This window comes from Erpetoichthys calabaricus, chromosome 16 (assembly GCF_900747795.2).
Source record: "Erpetoichthys calabaricus chromosome 16, fErpCal1.3, whole genome shotgun sequence".
Lineage (NCBI taxonomy): Eukaryota > Metazoa > Chordata > Cladistia > Polypteriformes > Polypteridae > Erpetoichthys > Erpetoichthys calabaricus.
This window is the reverse complement of record NC_041409.2, coordinates 94,993,018-95,013,398: the sequence shown is the minus strand read 5'-3', so window position 1 is coordinate 95,013,398 and position 20,381 is coordinate 94,993,018. Positions and strand designations below refer to the sequence as shown.

The 20,381-nt window shown below is 38.8% G+C and overlaps 1 protein-coding gene across 7 annotated transcripts; it reads left to right on the top strand.

The window, feature by feature from the left end:
• The first annotated feature begins 405 nt into the window (after positions 1-405).
• On the top strand, positions 406-19,581 carry rbfox1l (RNA binding fox-1 homolog 1, like). 7 transcript variants are annotated; one of them, XM_051919834.1, is made up of 14 exons: positions 406-545; positions 5,392-5,640; positions 6,428-6,487; positions 8,720-8,863; positions 9,303-9,440; positions 10,287-10,340; positions 10,579-10,671; positions 10,919-10,976; positions 11,743-11,799; positions 13,584-13,725; positions 14,259-14,298; positions 14,438-14,499; positions 14,702-14,783; positions 18,717-19,581. In XM_051919834.1, the coding sequence occupies exons 5-14, from the start codon at positions 9,432-9,434 to the stop codon at positions 18,759-18,761; spliced, it is 642 nt and encodes a 213-aa protein (XP_051775794.1). In that variant the 5' UTR covers positions 406-545; positions 5,392-5,640; positions 6,428-6,487; positions 8,720-8,863; positions 9,303-9,431; the 3' UTR covers positions 18,762-19,581. The 7 variants fall into 7 exon arrangements, with proteins under 7 accessions (XP_051775794.1, XP_051775792.1, XP_051775795.1 ...); XM_051919832.1 differs by having other exon boundaries at positions 9,300-9,440; XM_051919835.1 differs by having other exon boundaries at positions 6,424-6,487; positions 9,300-9,440.
• The last annotated feature ends 800 nt before the right edge of the window (positions 19,582-20,381 follow it).

The following is a 20,381-nucleotide window of genomic DNA, read 5'->3' as shown; positions in this document are numbered from 1 at the left end:
ACAAGCTACAGCCTTACCGGGGTTCAAAGTGACATTGGTGACATTTAGGAGGATTGGCAGGCCAGCATGTGAGAGAGCCTATGTTACCATTTTTCCTTCTTTATTTTTTTCTTCCGTCCTTTCTTTCTCCTTAATCCCTTTCTCTTATTTCAGTCCCTACCCCCACAACCCTATCACTTAGGCGTCAGCTGTCTGCCACAGTCACTTGTAAAAGCACTTGTCATAGACAAGCAGCTGGGCATTACTAAATTTAACCCCCACCCCCCACCAACAATGAGGACAACTACAAAAATTTGTTCTGCTTCTTTTTTTTTAAGCCACTTAGGAGATAGTGAGCAAGTGGTGAAAAAAAAAAAACCCAGCTTCGATCTGGTGTGGGGGACAAGGAGACAGAGGTCACCCAGATCCACTGCTTGGCTCCTCCCACTGCACTGTAATTGGCTCAAGCCGTGTATATGTAGGGTCCAGGAAGCCTACATCTCAGTCAGTGGCACCTGAGGTGAGAGGCACCCTCCAGTGGTGACAGTGTGGCCCGCAGAGAGGAGGTAGGACTTGAAGCATGGGTACCTCTTGGAGCTTTTTATTTTTATTATTCCTGTAGTTTTTATTATAAAGTGTTATTTGGCAGATATCTTCACCTGAGGCAACTTATACAAGCAGGATATTTAGTAAATGTTTTTATATACTTTTTGCTTAAGTTGAAGCAAAGCATAGATATTATTGAAAATATTATACAATCTAAATATGTTATTGTTTTTACATTTTTTAAGGTTGAACAAGAAGCAGGATAAGTGACATATTCAGGATGGAGGATGGATGCATTGTGTTTTTGTTTAGCTTATGAAGTGTAATAGGGATCATTGTGTACAGTGCTATACAAAATAATTTAATTAACTGATTTATCGAAGCCTTTCAGACCTAACCCTACTGGATCTCCCCAAGCTTGAACCCTGCTGAAAAGTCACTTGCACAGGGGGTCAATTAACAGCCCACTCATAGGCTGAGACCTGTGCAAAAAAATGAGGGCCCAGAAGTTTTTAAAGGGAAGTGATTAGGAAGGTTTGAAAAAAAAAATCATACACAGAAGCAGCTCACACACTGAGTAAGAATTCTAAGAGTCAGTCAGTCAGTCATTTTCAACCTTCTATATCCTAACACAGGGTCACGGGGGTCTGCTTAAGAGTGCCTTGCCTTTATAGCGTGGGGCAGATATGCAGTTCTTAATTACATGTTGGTTGGGCATAGTGCCCATAACCAGAAAACAGGTTTTAGGACTAACAGCGATTTTGTGTGGCTCAAATATGTGCGTGAAATCATGGCAAATGAATTGCATTCATTTTAATTCAATTGCTGTACATCCCCAGAAAGTATATTGTGGGTATTAGTTTAACTGGCATCACTAAGTTCTCTCAATGTCACTGAGTGTGCACCATGAGGGACAGGCACCAAAAAAACATAAGAAATTTGAAAAAAATGAGAGGATTCCATTCAGCTCATAGCTAAGCTGACCCAAAATCTCATCCAGATAACTTCTTAGAGGTTTTCAAGGTGTCTGCTCCAACTATATGTCTCGGTAGATTGTTCCAGAATCCACTAACTCCTTGAGTAAAGAAGAGCTTCCTGGCTTCAGTCCTAAATGCAATGTCCTTTAATTTCCACTACTGTCCTTGAGTGTGTAATTCACTCTTAAGGTGAAAGCATTCTGTTAGTTCTGCTTTATCGATGTCTTTGAGGATTTTGAGAACGTGTATTATTAGTTTGCAACACACACTTTCCTCTGCATCCCAAAATGGGGTTTATGCTGCCAGGGTTACCTCTGACTCCTTGCAAAACTGCACCTAAAATAGTGGATGGCAAAAATGTCTGGCAGCAAAAATCATTTTATAAAAAAGACTATAATGTGAGGTACTGTCGCACAGTAGTAAGTGTTATGACCTCCCAGCAGCATAACTCTGTCTTCAGATTCTGGACTGTTTACTGCCTGTGCAAATATGTACTTTTTTCTTTAATGTATGTTAATGAACTGTGGCCCCTTTCAGGGCTGGTTCTCCAGAATTTGATAAGTTGGTTAGAAAATGGAGGGAGAGGTGTTTATTATTGTAAGCAGCTGTATAAGCAAGCATGTGAGGTAAACGTTGTGTTTGTAGGCTTTCAGTTTCTACAGTACGGGGCTGGGTGTTAGATGGAGTGTTACTGGTGGATCTTAATAACACAGTAGTGAGACTACAGGATGATTAACACTGCCTTATTACACAAGCGTTCTGATAATTTTGATCCTACCTGGAAAACATGTTCTTCATGTGTCTTCCTGGGGTTTTCTCCCAGGTGTTAACTGGCAAATCTAAAATATTTCAGTCTGAATGTGCCTTGAGGTGGGTTGGTCCTTGCCTTGCAGTTCATACTCTCAGGATAGGCTCCTTCTCTTTCTAACCCTTGAAAAAGCAGGTTTGAAAATGGATCAAGGATGACATACATTTTTTAGCATGTATTGTTTGCATGTATCCCAGTAGTTATTATTTAAAAGAGTCCTAAAAAGTGTCGTAGAACACTTTTTAAATATTTCATTAAAGTAAGAAGCAGGAAATATCGCAAATGTCAGAAAAGGTTTTTAATTTGGGGTGTACTGAGCAGCTACTTGAGACATATGGTAAAAATCTAAAGACAGCTTAACAGTGTATAATTGCATTATGGGTAAATCCCATACCACGTTATTACATCTGAGCATCCATTTTCAGCACCTGCTTAATTCAACTACTCTTATGAATACATTTAAGAGCTAATTTGGACATTCCTGGTTATGAAGGTCTTGTCACCTCGATCTTACTCACTTAGGTTCAGTTATGGAGGAACAGATCAATTGAGTATAGGACAACAATGACATTTACTTCTATAGTAGTTTTTCATACACAGGATGTAGCTCAGTGCTTTACAAGATGTCAAAGAAATAGTTGCAAGGAAAGAAAAAACTAATTAAATTAGATAAGAATAATAAAGAATGACTAACAAATAATAAATCATTATGAGTTTATGTAAGGCAAATATATAATTATTAGAAAGGTAAAGTCCTTATTGAAGTTATTGCTTTTATCAACAGATGCAGCGTCCCAGCCTTGAATTCCACCCAAACTATTGTCTATGTGAGCTTTCCACACATATCCAAAGATGAGTTGGCAACTCCAAGTCAATGTACAGTAGTTGCATGTGAGAGTGTGCCCTGGCATCTTGTCCATGGCTGGTTCCTGTCTTGTGCCCAGTGCCGCTTGGATGACTTTGCTATTCATTTGGACACAGCTGTCAGCGATGGCTGTTGGTAGATGGTGGATGATTTAAAGATTTTTAGTAGCTCATCTTGTAGGTCCTCTCTCTTTATTCCATTCATTTTAGGCACTGATGTCCAATTAGGCATACAAATGTGAAGTCTGATTCATTGCACAGCAGCTGCTGAAATAATGAAAATGGATATGGTTAAGCACGTCCTGCCACTGACAAGGATAATCGCTTCAGTAGAGTATGGAACTGATGCAAAAGAAATATAATTTTGCAGACATTTCTTGGCATCTTTTGGTTTTGGCAATCATTGGCAGGAGAATTGAAAATAATCCATCTTTCTTTTTATATTTATTTTGTGCTCGTGAAGAAAAAATAGTTTATTATTACTTCAGAATCTATTGATATAATGTCAGTCTTCGTAGTAAACACACAAGAGGCATCCCGAGTGATATTTCGGAATACACATGCAACCCCCCGGCATATCTAAGTAAAGAATGTCATCTCATTAGTCTTCTTGTGTCCTCCAGCTGAAAGTGCAGGCGGACAGGCCGGACATTTCTGTACTGCACACAAGTCTCTGGTGAGTCCCCAGGGAGGGTCCAAAAATACCTGTAAAGTCCCCTCCACAGCACTGTCATGTGATCTTGGTCACAGATGCTGGAGGACCCGACTTCTGCTGCCTCAGTGTCTCCTTCTGTCATTTATTACATATCTGCACTCGGGTTACTTTGAAATCAGTCTCAGGACTCCTCTTTTACTTTATGTATCCATTCCTTTCTTCATTTCATGCTTCACAGATGTCTGTTCAGAGCTCCAAAGTCCAATATACAGTATGACATGTGTCATCCCATATTTTTGTATCTTCTCTTATGGACTATCTTAGGGATTGATCAGATTTTTATCTGGTTGAAGTCATGTGTGGGCAAAACCCAAAGTTAACATCCTAATAAAATTGGCTCAGATATGTTTCAGGTCAAAACCTTATAAGAATTTACTACCATGACTCTAGTATGAGCTAAGCAAAAAAAAATTATGGTGGCCAAAACACAAAACTTTACAGGTTCCCTCTGCAAGACATGCTGATGTAAATCTTATCATTAAAGTAGGCAATATTGTATTTAAGTATAAGTGAGTTTTCTCAAGCAACAGGTAGATTTAAAATTATCAGACAATGGATATGGGGGCTGCAGTATTTTCTAATGTGAGTACACATACCATTCTCAGTGTATTTTGTAATGCTGTGCAATCAATGAGCAGAGTAGTTTTCATGGAAATTTACCATGACAAGCATCCCACCATCCTGGTAGAACTGTTTACAGAGTAAAGCCCCATTCCCATATATGATTGCAAATCATAAGGTGAAAACTTCTCTTATGATGAGAAAAAGTCATATGCAGCAGCTTCCATCAAAATCACTTTCCTAAACAACTGCGTATTGTTTGTTTGCATTGTTAGGTTACCTTATGTATCTAGAAAACGGACAGAGTCCAGGTTCAAGATGAGGTATAGGAAACCATTACTGAATTTGGAAACAAGAAATGGAGTTGTGGGGTACAATGATATTACTCAAAAGACAAATTTGCATAGTTGAGGAAGAGAATACCTCAGATTATAAATCAGATATGAAATCTCAAGGGATTTCAAGAGAAGTCTAATACAATTTCCAGAATCCCTTCTGTTTATATAGCATGTTTCATTTCTATCTATCTATCTATCTATCTATCTATCTATCTATCTATCTATCTATCTATCTATCTATCTATCTATCTATCTATCTATCTATCTATCTATCTATCTATCTATCTATCTATCTATCTATCTATCTATCTATCTATCATACTGAGTCTAGTCTCTTTGTTCTTTGAGTGTTTGTTCCACCTGTGTTCACATATGCACTCTCCAAAGGTGTTAGTTTGGCTGCCAACTCTACATTAGTCCTATATAATTGAGTGTCAATGTGACGGATTTTGATAGACCAAAGTCCTGTCTAAAATAGCAGCTGTTAGACACTTATGAGGCTGACAGAAAAAAATATTAAAATTGCAAATGAGGTATAAAAAAGTATACAGAGAAAGAAATATGTTCATATTGCCTTTGTCTTTTCTTTTTCTCTTTTTTCAGGGTGCCCCAGCACAGGATGGAGGTTCTGCAACTGCTGACCCTGCCCTGACACCAGCTTATGGGCCACCTCCAGCTTACCCTCCCACACAGCCCCCACCACCTGCCACAGGCCGAATCCCACTGGAGTTTAGTGCTGCACACCCTGCCGTCACAGGGGCAGAGTTCCAAGATCATGCTCTGAGAGTCTATCAGCCACCACAGCCACCACTGGCCGAGCAGAGTGTTGAGAACACGGTACCCGCGGGCACGGTGAGTGCTTTAATTTGGTGAAGGAGAAGGAAGGTGGGCAGCGAAGATAATGTAGGAATTATTGTATAGGTGCTTTCAAAAATGTTCAGTTCAATTACATGGAATTGATTCTTATTAAGTGTATTTGCACCAATGAGAGCACTATGCTATCTAGTATTTACAAATACAGTATAAAAAAGTGCAATATAAACATGAAAATATAGCATAATATAAAAATAGTCATTTAAAATCCAAGCAACTGAATGAAGACAAATGAATTACTTTCAAAAGTACCTTAAATGTAATTAGGCTGTAACATTATGGGTACAATATACAGTAGGCCAATTAAATATTAGTTTGAATATAAATGCAATATAGTATGTACCTTTTAAACGACACAAACTTCCAAAATGTTTCATCTTTATCTCTTAAAAGGGATCCCTGAATGTCAAACAGAACAACGTCTTTGGCTAACGAATGTGTACAGAATACATCTTCATAAGGCCTCATACACTCATAGTGTCCTTCTGGTTCACTGCACAGCTCAGTGCACATTTACAGACGACACAAAACAAGGGTCGTAGTGTGCTTCTTCATCCTACAATGAGGAGCCAAAGGTCCGGAGCAGTTCAGCTTCAAATCCTTTACTAAAAACAAATAAAAAAATAATGATGATGGAAGTGTTCCAAGCAATATTGGCATTATCTTTTTGATTTCTCACCCAATTCTTTTCAGCATGGGCACTTGCAGACTTTTTTTTTCCTTTCTATCCCTTCTTAATCGCACCTTCTCCTCCTTTCTAAGACAGGAATCCAACTGACGGCAAAATTACATGGGCAGGCAGACCAGCTGAGAATAACACTTTCAGGTTTACTGTTCTGGCATCGTGGCATTCAACCCTCCCCATCTCACCCACCAGCTGTGCCTCTTGTTCTATCTATCTATCTATCTATCTATCTATCTATCTATCTATCTATCTATCTATCTATCTATCTATCTATCTATCTATCTATCTATCTATCTATCTATCTATCTATCTATCATATAGTGCCTTTTCTTATCTATCTATCTATCTATCTATCTATCTATCTATCTATCTATCTATCTATCTATCTATCTATCTATCTATCTATCTATCTATCTATCTATCTATCTATCTATCTATCTATCTATGTTCTGTATGTATGTTTGTGCTCCCCACCTGTTTTATTAATTTGATTTTTGGAAATTGGGTAATGAATTTTAACCTTAGCAGCAGCAGCAGCAGCACCACAGTGACCTGTCAACTCACCTTTGATTTTCACTTTCACCCCCTGCTTCTATTGCAACTACATTTGCCTGTATGAGGTTTTTCTTGTGGTTTTGGAAAAAGTTTCTTTTTTGGTCATCCTTGCAGATTTTTACCTACTGTACATCCATTCTACATTTCTTGTTGAACTGTGCTCTTAAAGGCTTGAGATCTGTAGTTGGATATTTCTTTCTTTCTTTCTTTCTTTCTTTCTTTCTTTCTTTCTTTCTTTCTTTCTTTCTTTCTTTCTTTCTTCAATGAATGATTGAATGTTTGATTCAATTAATGACCTCTAAAAACTAGGGAGGGCCTTATAACATTTATTATAAAGTAAAGGTCTGTCCAGTTGTTTGGCTGATGCTAGACATAATCTTCCTTGGTAGCATATTATGAGTGTAGCTTCATTAGTCTGTAAAGTGATTGATTGATTGATTGATTGATTGAATTCCTGGCTGATGTAACTTGTCAGCACCATTACAGTTTTATCTCTTCAGTCATTAATCAATCCTAAATTTTCTGGAACAAGAAAAGATTTGCAGATATATCAGTGCATAAATAAGAAGCTTGGTCAGGTAAACCACATGTCCTCCTTATTTCCATAGTTAACAGATTCACATTTTCCAGCATCTGCTCTTGAATAATCCCCTCTAATCCAGAGAATCAGTGACATACCTTATTAGACAATGAGTCTGCCTCTTTCTTTATTGATTGGCTAGTGAAAAAGTGGCATATCATCTGTAATATAAGGTGGTTAATTATTATTATTTTTATTGACTAATCACTTGCATTGAAGTGGCTGTGACTGTGTAATATAAAATAAAATTAACTACTGGTTGGTTGATTAACTGAAGCATTCATTCATCATATTGAAAGTATTAGAGTTATGTAACATTTATTACTTTATATAACAAATCTTTTTATATTTACAGTGTACTTACAATATAATTACTCACTATTTTCCTGGCTGCCTGCAGTGTAACTAGGTATTATTACAATATACTAACTTTGAACATCAAATAAAAGAGTGAGCATACAGTCAGATATAGAGTAATAAGTACTTACCTACACTGTTACTATAACTGCATAGCAATTACACAGTAATAATGCCTAAGAGAGCTGTAAGGTAGTCAGGTAATGAATGAACCTTTTTAAAATGTAAGTATGCTGCAATAAGTTACACAATATTGAGTTTCTTTCTTTCTTTCTTTCTTTCTTTCTTTCTTTCTTTCTTTCTTTCTTTCTTTCTTTCTTTCTTTCTTTCTTTCTTTCTTTCTTTCTCAGTTCAGTCTGAATCTATTCTTATAACCTCCTGGATTTCTTTTCACTCTGGGCATCTTGATTTTTATTTCTTGAAGGAAACCTTGTTTTCTCTTTTTTGCACTTGCCCTCTTTCTCCTCCCAGGGTTTGATTTTCCTGCTCGTTCCATTTTAATCTTTACATAGTAGGCCTTCTTTAATCATTTAGAAAGGCTGTAGTTGTCACGGTAGCCAATCGCATTGTGATGCATCGTGGGATATCTGCGTTCTGGCCTTGGCACATGACTGCATGTGGGGTGGGGTGGCTTGCCGCACAAACAGGGTCACAAGCAGCACTCCGGTCACTCGCTGTAAAGCTGAATCGTTTGTCAGGCTGAATGCATGGTGATTTGTTGGCACGGTCTAATGCCCACCAGTATAATGAGACCACGCAATGTGGCGGCATGTGCACTTCACTGATAATGAGCTTGAGAGTAAAATTAAGGGAACAAAAAAAAACAACTTTCATTACTTAGCAGATTATTCTAATTTTACTTGCTACATGCTTTCACACAGATCTTGCTACATCACCATGCAATATCTTCAGTAGTGTCCGCCACAAGTGTACAGTATTCGGTATATCTGAAGAATTTGATCTCAGCTGCCACAGGTTTGCCTTCTTGTAAATGGTAACCAGAATCTGCATCATAGTCCTCTAAGGTACAGTGGCCTGTGCCTTGTCATTTTTCTGATGTTTCGCTGTAGCAGAACTCTTGATTGCTTTTACCTTTGTTTTAACTCCTGGGCATGAATTAAATGACCCCACCAGCTTGGATGGACTTTGTTGGTTTATTTCTGCAATGTCATTTGGGTTAAACAGAACCGTCATTTCCGACTGCTGCATGGCCAAGGACTGACTGACCACCAGCCCCTGGCTGGAAGAGGCACACCAACTAATTTACTACACAGCCCCCCATCCCTTCAGGGATTTGCAAGAGACACATTAACTGAACCATAATGTCACTTTCTTTCCAAGTCTAATATTGCGGAAGAATGCTGCTGCAATGAGGTTGAAGAATGAGCACTAAAATGCACGCATTTCAGATTAAAATCATCTTCCTTCCTTTTCCTACCCTTTCTCACTCCCTTCTTTCAGCAGGAGACCTCATCGCAGGCTGACTTGACCCAGAGCCTTCATCAAGATGAAGATGATTCATCAAAGCCACAGCCGAAACGCCTGCATGTGTCAAACATCCCCTTTCGCTTTCGTGATCCTGACCTGCGTCAGATGTTTGGGGTGAGGAGATGGGGAATTTGGGAGAGGTGTGGTGGGCAGTGTCATAAAGAATGGAATTCATTTAACGTTTGCATGTTGTGCCAATCTATGTTGAGACCAGTAGGGAATGGTCAGCCAATCATAATGCAGAACACAGATGTTTGTTAAGTCCAGGTATATTGGTTGGGTCTTTTTTTTTGTATTTGGACACCTATTAGTTAAAGCTAAGTTGGACCTAACTGTGATGAGGTCTCTCAAAGGCCTTTCCGGTCACACTGCCTCGGCTTTCCTCCTGGAGTTGACCGAGCATCCTCTTGGGTACAGGATTACACTCCAATGGCTTCCAGTGGCCCGTTTAAGATGTGATTTGGACAAAGTGCTTCTGATTTTGTCCAAAGGAAAGGAGCAAAAAGGCATATGGAGCTTTTAAAATCCTCTCTTTGATGCAACCAGAGGTTGTAAAAGTAGAAACGAAGAGCAAATTGTGATATTGTACAATGTTCATTACAACATTAACACAACTATAAACATTTTTTCATTCTGTTTAGAAGTGTTTTGCATTTTGTGTTGACTGGTTGGATCCTGCCTTGTAGTCAAAGCCTAAAACATGCGGTCCCAATACCCTATAACCTGCAATAGAGTGGGTTTGGACAGTAGATGATTACAATTGTGAAGTAGTCCTGCTATTATGTGTTATATAAATAAAGCACAATAAAATGTAGAAAGTGAAAGAATTAGAATTAATTGTGTAAAGTCTCTAAATGAGAGAAATTATTAAATAGGAGGGGCGAGTGTAGAATTAAGCAGCACCAGGAGACAGTAGAAGTAGATGCCATTTCTTACCTTCCTTTCTCTCCTTATTTGCAGCAATTTGGAAAAATTCTAGATGTTGAGATAATTTTCAATGAACGAGGATCAAAGGTAAAGCTTTTTTTTTTTTTGAATGGCTCTTAAAAGTGTAGTGACTCTATGGCTCTGCTGGATGGATGATTTGGTCAGAATACACCATTTTGTCTCAGAAATCTTATTCTTTTGGGCTGTTTGTAATCTGTGCTACATTATCCACTTGTATATACAGTAACTCTTCTACTTGAACTGTTTTGGAAATCAGTGCTACATAATAACTTCTAACTTACTTTCCACTATCCTTGTCCATCAGGGATTTGGCTTTGTGACATTCGAGAGCAGCTTAGAGGCTGACAGAGCACGTGAAAAACTGAATGGAACCATAGTGGAAGGGCGCAAGATTGAGGTAAAAGGCTCCCTTTAGATTTTTCTTCCTAATGTTGCTGCACCTCCTTTTAACCTTGGTGCTATTCCATACTTTGCATTTCCAGAACAACTAATTTGTTTCTAAATTCTACTGATTATGCCAGCTTACTTTTAAATAACATTGTTGCTGCTCTTGTCATTATTAATTTCTTGCTCTATAATTCTTTGACTTGAATTTCAATGTAACAAATGTGCAGTAGCTGATGACCTGATTCCTTTTGCTTCAGGTCAATAACGCAACAGCAAGAGTAGTGACCAAAAAGGCCCAGACTCCACTAATCAATGGTGAGTCCTTTATTATTTTTATATATGTATTTTTTTATAAAGTTTTAATACTAAAAAGCTGGCATTTGTTGCTTGGGCCCTGAAGCTTTTCAGTCTGTCTTGTAGTCACACAACTTGTAACAAACCAATTGAACTGAAGCACAATTTCAAGTATCTCTTTAGGCCCAAGCATTTAATTGTCCTTTATCCATTTGAATCTGCATGTGACACATATAACACTGGCAATGCTCTAAAATGTTTGGCATTCATCAGCTTCCATAAAATAAAACAGCAACTGGAAGACTAAACAAAAGCTAAGAAGATGGTTATAAATCCCTTGGAATACCAAACACTTGGCCAACCAAGGGTTAAGGTTATAGGACAACAATGAAGCCTGATTGTTGAGATGTCAAGAATTTGCTTCACTCACTTGGTTCTTGGTGGACAGATGTGAGTGTCTGTTTGAATAAGCTAGCTCCTAGAGAGCAAACAAAAACACTACAGAGCTAGAAAAAGTAGAAAAACTAATTTAAATTAAAAAGCAGCCAACATGTACAAAAAGGAAAAGCATAAATTCAAAACATACTCAAATTTTAGAAAAAAAGAATGTTTAACAATAAAATTTGAATATTGAGTTGACAATCTGAAACATATAATCTGTTCAAAGGCAGTGTAACAACTTCCAGTCAGAAAACTAATTTCTTTGATTGCTGCTGAGTGCAGCAGACATGAATAGCAGAACATTAACACCTCTTCATTCTCAATATCTTTCCATAATATTCCTCAGCTGGGTGGAAGATAAACCCAATGGTGGGAGCAGTGTATGCACCAGAGCTTTATACTGGTAAGTATTATGTCTCTATTTGTCGTCTCTTTTTATTTATGAATCTCTGTCAGTTCATCCATTTATCATTCAACCAGACATGTTCATATCCATCCATCCATTCTGCTCTCCATTTGACCTGCTGACAGCTACAGCTTTTGCCGGATGATCAGAGTAGACCAAATTCAACTCAACTGACGCTTGTAAACTATTAAACCTGCCCCAGCTCTGCCCTGTGCCATGCAGATAGCCATGTCCATTACATTTCCACCAGTAAGTGAGGTGATTTGTAGCATCCGCATCAATGGCCCCTTATGAATTCTCAGCATTTAAGTGGGTTAAGGTTTCACCAAGAGCTATGGCTGTTGATCTTCTCATTAGCATAAAATGTATATGTTTTAAAAATGATAATCAATAAAGCCTGAAATGTAGTCAAAGAAATCCTGGACTAGAAGGATCCAATAATTAAAAGAAATATGAAAGCAATGAAAAGCAGTTATCATCTGTCACCTTTTAGGGTATTATGGTGGTGCTGTTGTTTAAAATTTGTGAATTTCCCCTTGGGATTAATAAAGTATCTATCTATCTATCTATCTATCTATCTATCTATCTATCTATCTATCTATCTATCTATCTATCTATCTATCTATCTATCTATCTATCTATCTATCTATCTATCTATCTATCTATCTATCTATCTATCTATCTATCTATCTATACTGCTGCCTCATAGCACAAGGGGCCTGCGTTTAGTTCCAGCGTGGTCACTCTCTGTATGTAGTTTACACACTCGTCACACATCAGACAGTTTTTTATTCCCCTCAAGTTCCCACATGTGGTTTGTTAGGTTAATTGTAATATATCTGTCTACTTGTAGAGCACCTTCAGGTACCGTTCACTACAGAAAGGTGATAAATAAATGAACAATGGGCCAAATATGAACTAGCGTGTCTTGTGATAGACTGATGTCCCATCTGGGTTTGGCTCCTGATGCTACCACAGTAGGTTCAGACACTTTTGTCAAAAATGGATGAATTTATATTCCTTTCAGTTTGAAGTGAACTAGTTATAACAAGAAAACCTCTCAGGAAATTCTTCTTCGAGTTAATGAATGGTGTGACTCAGTTTTGAGGCAATTGAATATGAAATCAAGCATATCAAGTCAAACAGATGACTTATTTTCTTACACATTTTAATTGCTTTATGGCTCTCAAAGGCTTTCACTTGTCTAGGCTGGCACATGCAGATCAACAGAAGCTGATTGCTTTGGCAGAATTAGCTTCATTCTCCAAAAATCCCTTTGGCGGATGCTAGCAATTTTAGAAGTCTTGGCTCTAAGAGCACTGCTGTTAAAGTAATCAAAGTCAGTTTGGGTGTATTTTAGCAGACTTCATCTTTCCTGTTGTTTATCACTCAAGACAAACTCACCAAACTGTGAAATTGTGACTTCATTTATGTTTAAGATTACCTGAAAATATTTTCTTTTCAAGAGATTTTAGTCAATCATTCTGTTCATCATTAATATTCTGCAATAATTATTTTAAGTCTTCATGTCTTTTCACACACCTTGTGAGTATTATACATTTCAGATACCATTAAAATCTACAGTACATACAATTTGTGTTAATTTACATTGGCAAGCAATATGGCACTTTGTTCCAGTTTGCAGTGAAGGACACTAAAACTGGGCTGAACTTTTGTTTTCTGTTTGTCATTTTATTTGGAGGTCACATGGCTGAAGCATTACAGCTAGGATCAGTATCACTCACTCAGTATTGCTCACTATAGTCCTTCCTCTTTTCCAGTGGCCAGTTTCCCATATCCAGTTGCCGCACCAGCGCTGGCCTACAGGGGGGCAACTCTGCGAGGGAGAGGACGTGCTGTCTACAACACGATTCGATCGGCCACTGCTACTGCTACTCCTACACCTGTCCCAGCCTACCCTGGGTAAGTATCTAGTAGAAAAGTAGGCAATCAAGTCAGTTATGGAGGGCCCAACATGGTCCTCCATTGGTAATTCAAATCAATTTGTCAGAAAATCTTCAGATTTTTGGGTAACATTACTTTTGCTGCCTGGATCCAAAGTCCCTTGCCTGCTACCTGACTACTCTTTCCTTTAAGACAGTTCATTATTGTGTTGTTTAGTATTATTTTTAGCTTATTTAGACTTTTTTTCCAAATGACTATTACAGTTACTAAGCAATAAAGCTGAAGCAGAGACCATGAAAACTTCTCTGCCTCAGATATTGGGACAGCACAACCATTAGCTAACCAGACAAACCTGACTGACTGAATGGTCTCTTCTTCTGTTGTTCTTTCTTGACTTCTACTGTGACCTGTACTGGGTGGGGTTCATAAATTGGAGTGCTACCTGAATTGGTTTAAGCCATTCTTGCTTAATTGATTTAATTCTGAGAATATCATTAGATTGTTCTTATATCATATTTGTAAGCTGATTACATCTTTTGGTGTTTTTCTAGTGTTGTTTACCAAGATGGTCTTTATGGGGCAGAAGTTTATGTAAGTACCAAAATCTTTGGATTTATCCTACTCATTGAGTCTGTTAATGATAAATTTTTTGTTAATTTTACCATATTAACCTCCCCCTTCTCTCTCTCTCTCTCTCTGTCTCTTTCTCTCCGTTCATCCTTTTCTCAAGGGAGGATATCCAGCCTACCGGGTGGCTCAGCCAGCATCTGCCACCACTACCTATAGTGATGGGTAAGTCCTCCTTAATGATGAGGGCAGTGGTTGTCTTGAGGAAAGTGATGGGAGTGAGGCATTCAATTTTCTTAGAACAGAATGACTTTTGCACATATGGCTGGTATCTGCCTGCATGGTCACCATAAAATAGGCAATAATCCAACATCATGCAATTCAAATTCTTGATTGCTGAACAGTAATTTATGATTTACCTCTGCAGGTACGGCAGAGTATATACAGCAGCCGCCGACCCTTATCACCACACTGTTGGACCAACCGCCACCTATGGAGTGGGGACAGTGGTGAGTTATCCATTTGTCTTTCTGACATTGTGACACAGAACCCCTTCTGCTATATTGTACATCCTGACCTGTCCCCTGCTCAGCTCAGCTGCTGTCAGTTTGCTCTTACTGTACTTACACTCTAACACTCATTCGGTTCATTGATTTTTATTGTCATTTTCTGCCAGGTGTTTCCAGACTCTTAACTCTGTACTTCTGTATTTTTTTTACTTATCCTTCATTTGTGTAGCCAGTATTCTTATTGGGCAGCCTGGACTTGCAGTGGAGAGCACCTACCATCATGAGTTTTAATACTGAATCCAGTTGCCATGTGTGTGGAGTATTAGGTTCTGGTTACTCATTTTGTGTGGCAATTGTCAGGAATGCTGCCCCCTCTTTATAGAAAGAAACCACAGAGGTCCAGAAGAGGTTGACAGACCTCAAGAATAATTGAGAGCAACATATGTCCATGATGGCCATTTCACATTATGCGACTTTTTCTTTGATTTCAGTCACTGCCTTCATTTACATAAACTTAGTGAATTTGTGCCAGTCAGTTGTGTGCTTCTATGAAGCGAGCTGTATAAAGTGACATGCCAAGTGACCCCATCCAACTTGTCTGTAACTTGCTAGTCATAGGGGAGGGCTCTGTATGTATGAGAGCTGATAACCAATAAATGATCATCTGGAAGTATAGTGCATATAATGCAGTGATGAGGAATTAGAACACAGATGTTTTGGACCTCAAAAACAGAAGAGATGTCTGTCTGATGTCTCATATTGTACATACCACGACAGAATCGAAACAATCAAAAGGAAGGCAGAGATTGCAACTGAAATCACCGCGCCTGCTAACCCTTTGTACAACACCATCTCTGTCAGGCAGCACATTATCAGTTCTCAGAAAAATGGGTGAGAAGGACTGTGCTGAAAGGTTAGCATGCAATCACTAAAAGTAACATGGCCAGCAGTTTTAAGTCATGTAAACTGAGATGGGCCAGGGATGAGATCAGCAACTACAGTTGGCAATCAGAGATATCCAACCACTACAAGTTGTGTAGTGTGACATTGGCTTAAGCTGGGTGGGCAGAGACAGTGTTTTATTGTCAAGTTCTGAGCCAGCAGATGGGCTGCCTGGAGACATGTCACAATTAAAGAAGGTGATGAGATTCAGCAATGTCAGAGGAGTAACTCAAATGAACTCTAGAATAATGTCTTTGCTAGGAATATTAGGACCTAGTAGCTAAAGTAATACCGAGGGATGGACGTTAAAGGTGCCTTGAATTCATAGATCTACTGAGCTTGTGGTCAAGAGTTGAATGAGGGCAAGGGCTAGACTGGCAGAAGGAAGTGCGAAGCCATGTTTGAGAGAGAAAGAGATTGAGAGACTAGAGATGATGATGGCACTTTTCGAGAAGCAAGTGGGTGAACCACCCTTCTAGTGGAAGTAGTGTTATGAACTTCACTTATATAATTTTTTGTGTAAATTCTTGTGCAGTTCTTATTAGATCAACAAATTCAAATTGGGGGTTTAATTTTGTCTTGAACCTGTTTTGTGGAAGTTCATTATTTAATCCCATTTTGTTGTGACGCCATTTTGTTTCCCGTTTTGCCACCATTATGTTAGGTTTACATTTCTGCCTTTTCCATGAAGATCTTTCCCGAAATTCTCAAGGGTATGCTTGTTTGTGACATCAATTTTGTGACAACACAATGGTCCTTGTTTCGTTCCATTAGTAGATCATTATTTAGTTCTTCGCTAAGTTTTTGACTCTGAATTTTTCCGATTGTGTTTTCGGCACTAATGAAATAATTCCTTGACTCTCAGTTTTGACCTTTACCCCATTCTTTAATTTACGATTCTCCTCTTCCTTTTTATTGTCATTTTACAGTGTCTTGATAATCAGTATAAGTTTTGTGATGTTCAGAAAAGTTTTTTTTTAGTTCGGCATTTTTCATCTTGATTATTATTTTTTATCATTTGTTATGGTGGCATATGAGTGATGTTATTATTCTTGCATTATGTAAGACGGAATAACAGCATTTTTTTTACCTTTATAGTTTGAGAGACTACTTATTAAAACAAGCTCTGTGCCTAGCCATCTCCATAAACTTGGAGTTCAACACATTAAAAAGTTGCGAAAATGTTTCCAAAATGCCCACTAGAGAGGGATATACCATCAAACCCCTGGTAGACATAAGGGTAAATGTGGATGTTTTTAAAGAAAAAGACTTACTTCACATTAAGGCTCTGTTACACTGTGAAGCTCCAATGAACACAAAAGACATACAATGCCTGCAAAGGCAATTCCAAAAGCAACCAGTTCCTATTTCTGTAATCCAATGGTAAAGTCGAAAAACAGAGCAGAAAGTCAAAAATCCAGAAACTCACATAAAGCACAAAGCACAGAAAAGGACCCAAGTACTCACCAACTCCAGAGCACATTCACAATGAACTTCCCAGGAACTGAAGGAAACACTCGCCTTTATAGAACTGGGGGCAGTCCCTGGCTGTGATGGGCAGGAGGTCCTGACTGTTTGGGGACCACCCACAAAACACAAAGCATTTATATATTGACAAAATCAAATACAGTAAAGCCTTGGATTGTGAGTAGCTTGGTCTGCAAGTGTTTTGCAAGATGAACTTGTAATTTGTAATAAATTTTAACTTGATAAACGTCTTACAATACGGTAGTACATATACACTTTGTCCGGCGAGCGTGACGTGGGGATTGTGGGTAATCGTCTCCCATGCTTGTTCTCAGTCAGCGTGCCTCTGTCATATAGTCAGTATCCGTAAGAGCGTATACTGTTTTTACTATAGCATGGTGACCACGTGTGTGTGTTGTAACGTGTGAGTCCCTGTCATGCACCCCAAAACACGAGACTGAGTCTCAGTACTTTAGCAAAACCATCTTTATTCAGCGTGAAACAGGAACAGCACGGTTATTTATTGTAGCGGGATCTGCAGCTCTCCTAAACACAGACACAGCAATCAGACATGGTCGGGGCCAGGTTAGTGGCTTGACCCCAATCTTTTCTGATTCACTTTTACGGAGAACTGCTACAGCACTAAATGCCTGCGGTTGCTTCGGGATGCTCTTCTGTAGGTTTAGAAACTTTACAGTGCGTAAAGCATTTTTTTATTTTGTGTCTAAGTGTAGTGACTCTTCAGGCAAAAGCAACTGTCATTGGATAGGTTTCCTTGTTAAAGTCTCAAAAAAAGAAAAAGATTCTAGTGAGCCAACAGATAGCGGGGATTCCGTTAGTTAGAGTGAAAGTCGTCCTGCACAATAACCCTCCTCCTCCTCCTCCTCCTCTCCTCTCTCTCGTCTCCCTCACACCAGCCACGATTCTTTTCAAAAGTAAAGTGCAGGTTAATTTGTTTTACATATTTTTACTTTATATTTTGTATTAATCATTTTTATATAAATAGTTGTGGGTTGTGAAATGAATTATCTGAGTTTCCATTATTTCTTATGGGGAAATTCGCATTGATATACGAGTGCTTTAGATTACAAGCACGTTTCCGGAACGAATTATGCTCGCAAACCGATTTTCCACTGTACAAAGAAAAACACAAATAAACATGAATAAAATGATTGCAAACAAAAAGTATCAAGAGCATCACAATGAAGAGATAAAATAAGGATTTATCATGCTTTCTAAGCGTAACATTGAAATTTTACCTTAATTTTCTTCATGTATTCCTACTTGCTGTGTAAGGTTCTTTGTAATAGCACTAACTAAATAAGGTAAAATTGACCTCTATGGTAGCATTTATGACAAAGGCAGACCACTTCTATCGTGCAACATACGCACCTCATGCCCACTATGCTGACCAGCTGCCAATTTTCTATGTCAGGTTTGCTCCTCACATGAATCACCCAGTGAGATAAGTTGCTCATTTCCACTAAGTGATTACTGAATTAATTTTTTTTTTTGTCATTGCAGGCCAGTTTGTATCGTGGGGGCTATAACCGCTTCACCCCGTACTGACCAGCACCCAGCTCCACCTGGATGAGCAGCTGCGCAGAGTTTTGCAGAAGGGCCAGTGAGCGCCATCAGGGGTTGTATGCTGACCTTGCTTCATGAGACCAGAAGTCAGGTTTTCCATGGTGGAAATGATACAATTTCCTGTTTTTGGAAATTCATAAACAAACAAAAACACAACATCAACAAAAAAACTTGATGCTTATAAGTGTTTTAGCAAGACAACTTCAGGGACATTTCTTGGGCTCTTGCACCAAAGTGCACATTTGTCAATCATCTCCTTGTATTTATCTTTGTTAAAGTATTACAGTCAAATGGGGGTAGTGGAGTGGGGTGACAGGGTGATGTGGAGCAGGGTGGGCAGGGGCAGGGCACTGTGGGTTTGAATGGGACGGGGCAGGTTTGTTAGGAGAAACACAATCTGGAGTTTAATAATTTGGCATCACTACCTCATTTTAGGCATCACTTTCCATCACTGGTTTTAAAAAGCTTTAGGAGTCAGGGAGCAAGCTTGCCATGTGAGAAGTGACAGGAGCCCAAGAGTGACAAGAGAAGTGACAAAATGGTCATGTGGCTCCACAATGGCCAGTAGAGAATTGTGAAAGGGCTAAAGCCAAATAAAAAAGGGAGTTTCCTGTTAAGGGAAGGGGATAGGTTTGTATATATTGCACAGCAAAGGGATTTCTTTCTTTCTTTTTCCTTCCTTTCTTTCTTTCTTGCTTGCTTTTCTAAATTCTCTGGTTCTTTCCTTTCTTTCCACACTGCATTGTGTCCTCCTTTGTGTTAAACATGTGCCTCTCAGCTAATAAACATCCTCATTTTTAAACTCTGTTTTCCTCTTTTTTTATCTGCTGCTCTCTTTCAATAAAACTCTGGCCTGTGTCTTGATTCTGTCATCTCCTCCTTCATTCTCTGATCTCTGTTTCGCTTTGAACTTCTCTTCAGTGGTCTTTGCTGGTGTTCTGCTGTGATGTTCTTCTCTCTGGCATTCTGGGCTAGTGTCAGCCCCATTATGTGACTCTGTGATGGGGCAGAGTCTAGCCCAGCTATTGCCACCTTCTTCTCATCCTAGAGGTTCTGGGGTGGGCTCCCCTCTCAACATCTATCAAAATATTTACCCATCCATCATCTCATCTCACTTATTCCATCGGATGTTTGTTGTGAGCTGAGGTCTATCACTAACATTATGTACAAGACAAGACCAAAGACTGGATAGGGTGCCAGTCTATCACAGAGCACACTTGTGCTGACAAGGCCAATTTAGAACCACCAACAAGCCTAACATGGATGTCTTTGGGAGCAAACTAGAGTATACAAAGAATACTCTACATTGAAACTGGGAGAACATACAAAGCAAACGGTGTCCATGTTAGACTTCTAATAAAAGTTGAGAACATGCCTTGAATTAAAGAACTCGAAAAGCCCTGGGAGCTGTAAACCAGTAGCACTAACTTAACACCATTATACAGCAGTCCTATCAATATTTAATTATGTTATAAAATACTCATTCTCTGAATTGGGACTTTGTTCATAAATCCTAACAAACTGCCACTAGTGATTAGGCTGCATGTCAGTCCAGTTTTTTGAGTGACCATTTCCATTTACTGTGCTCTATGATGTGACTAT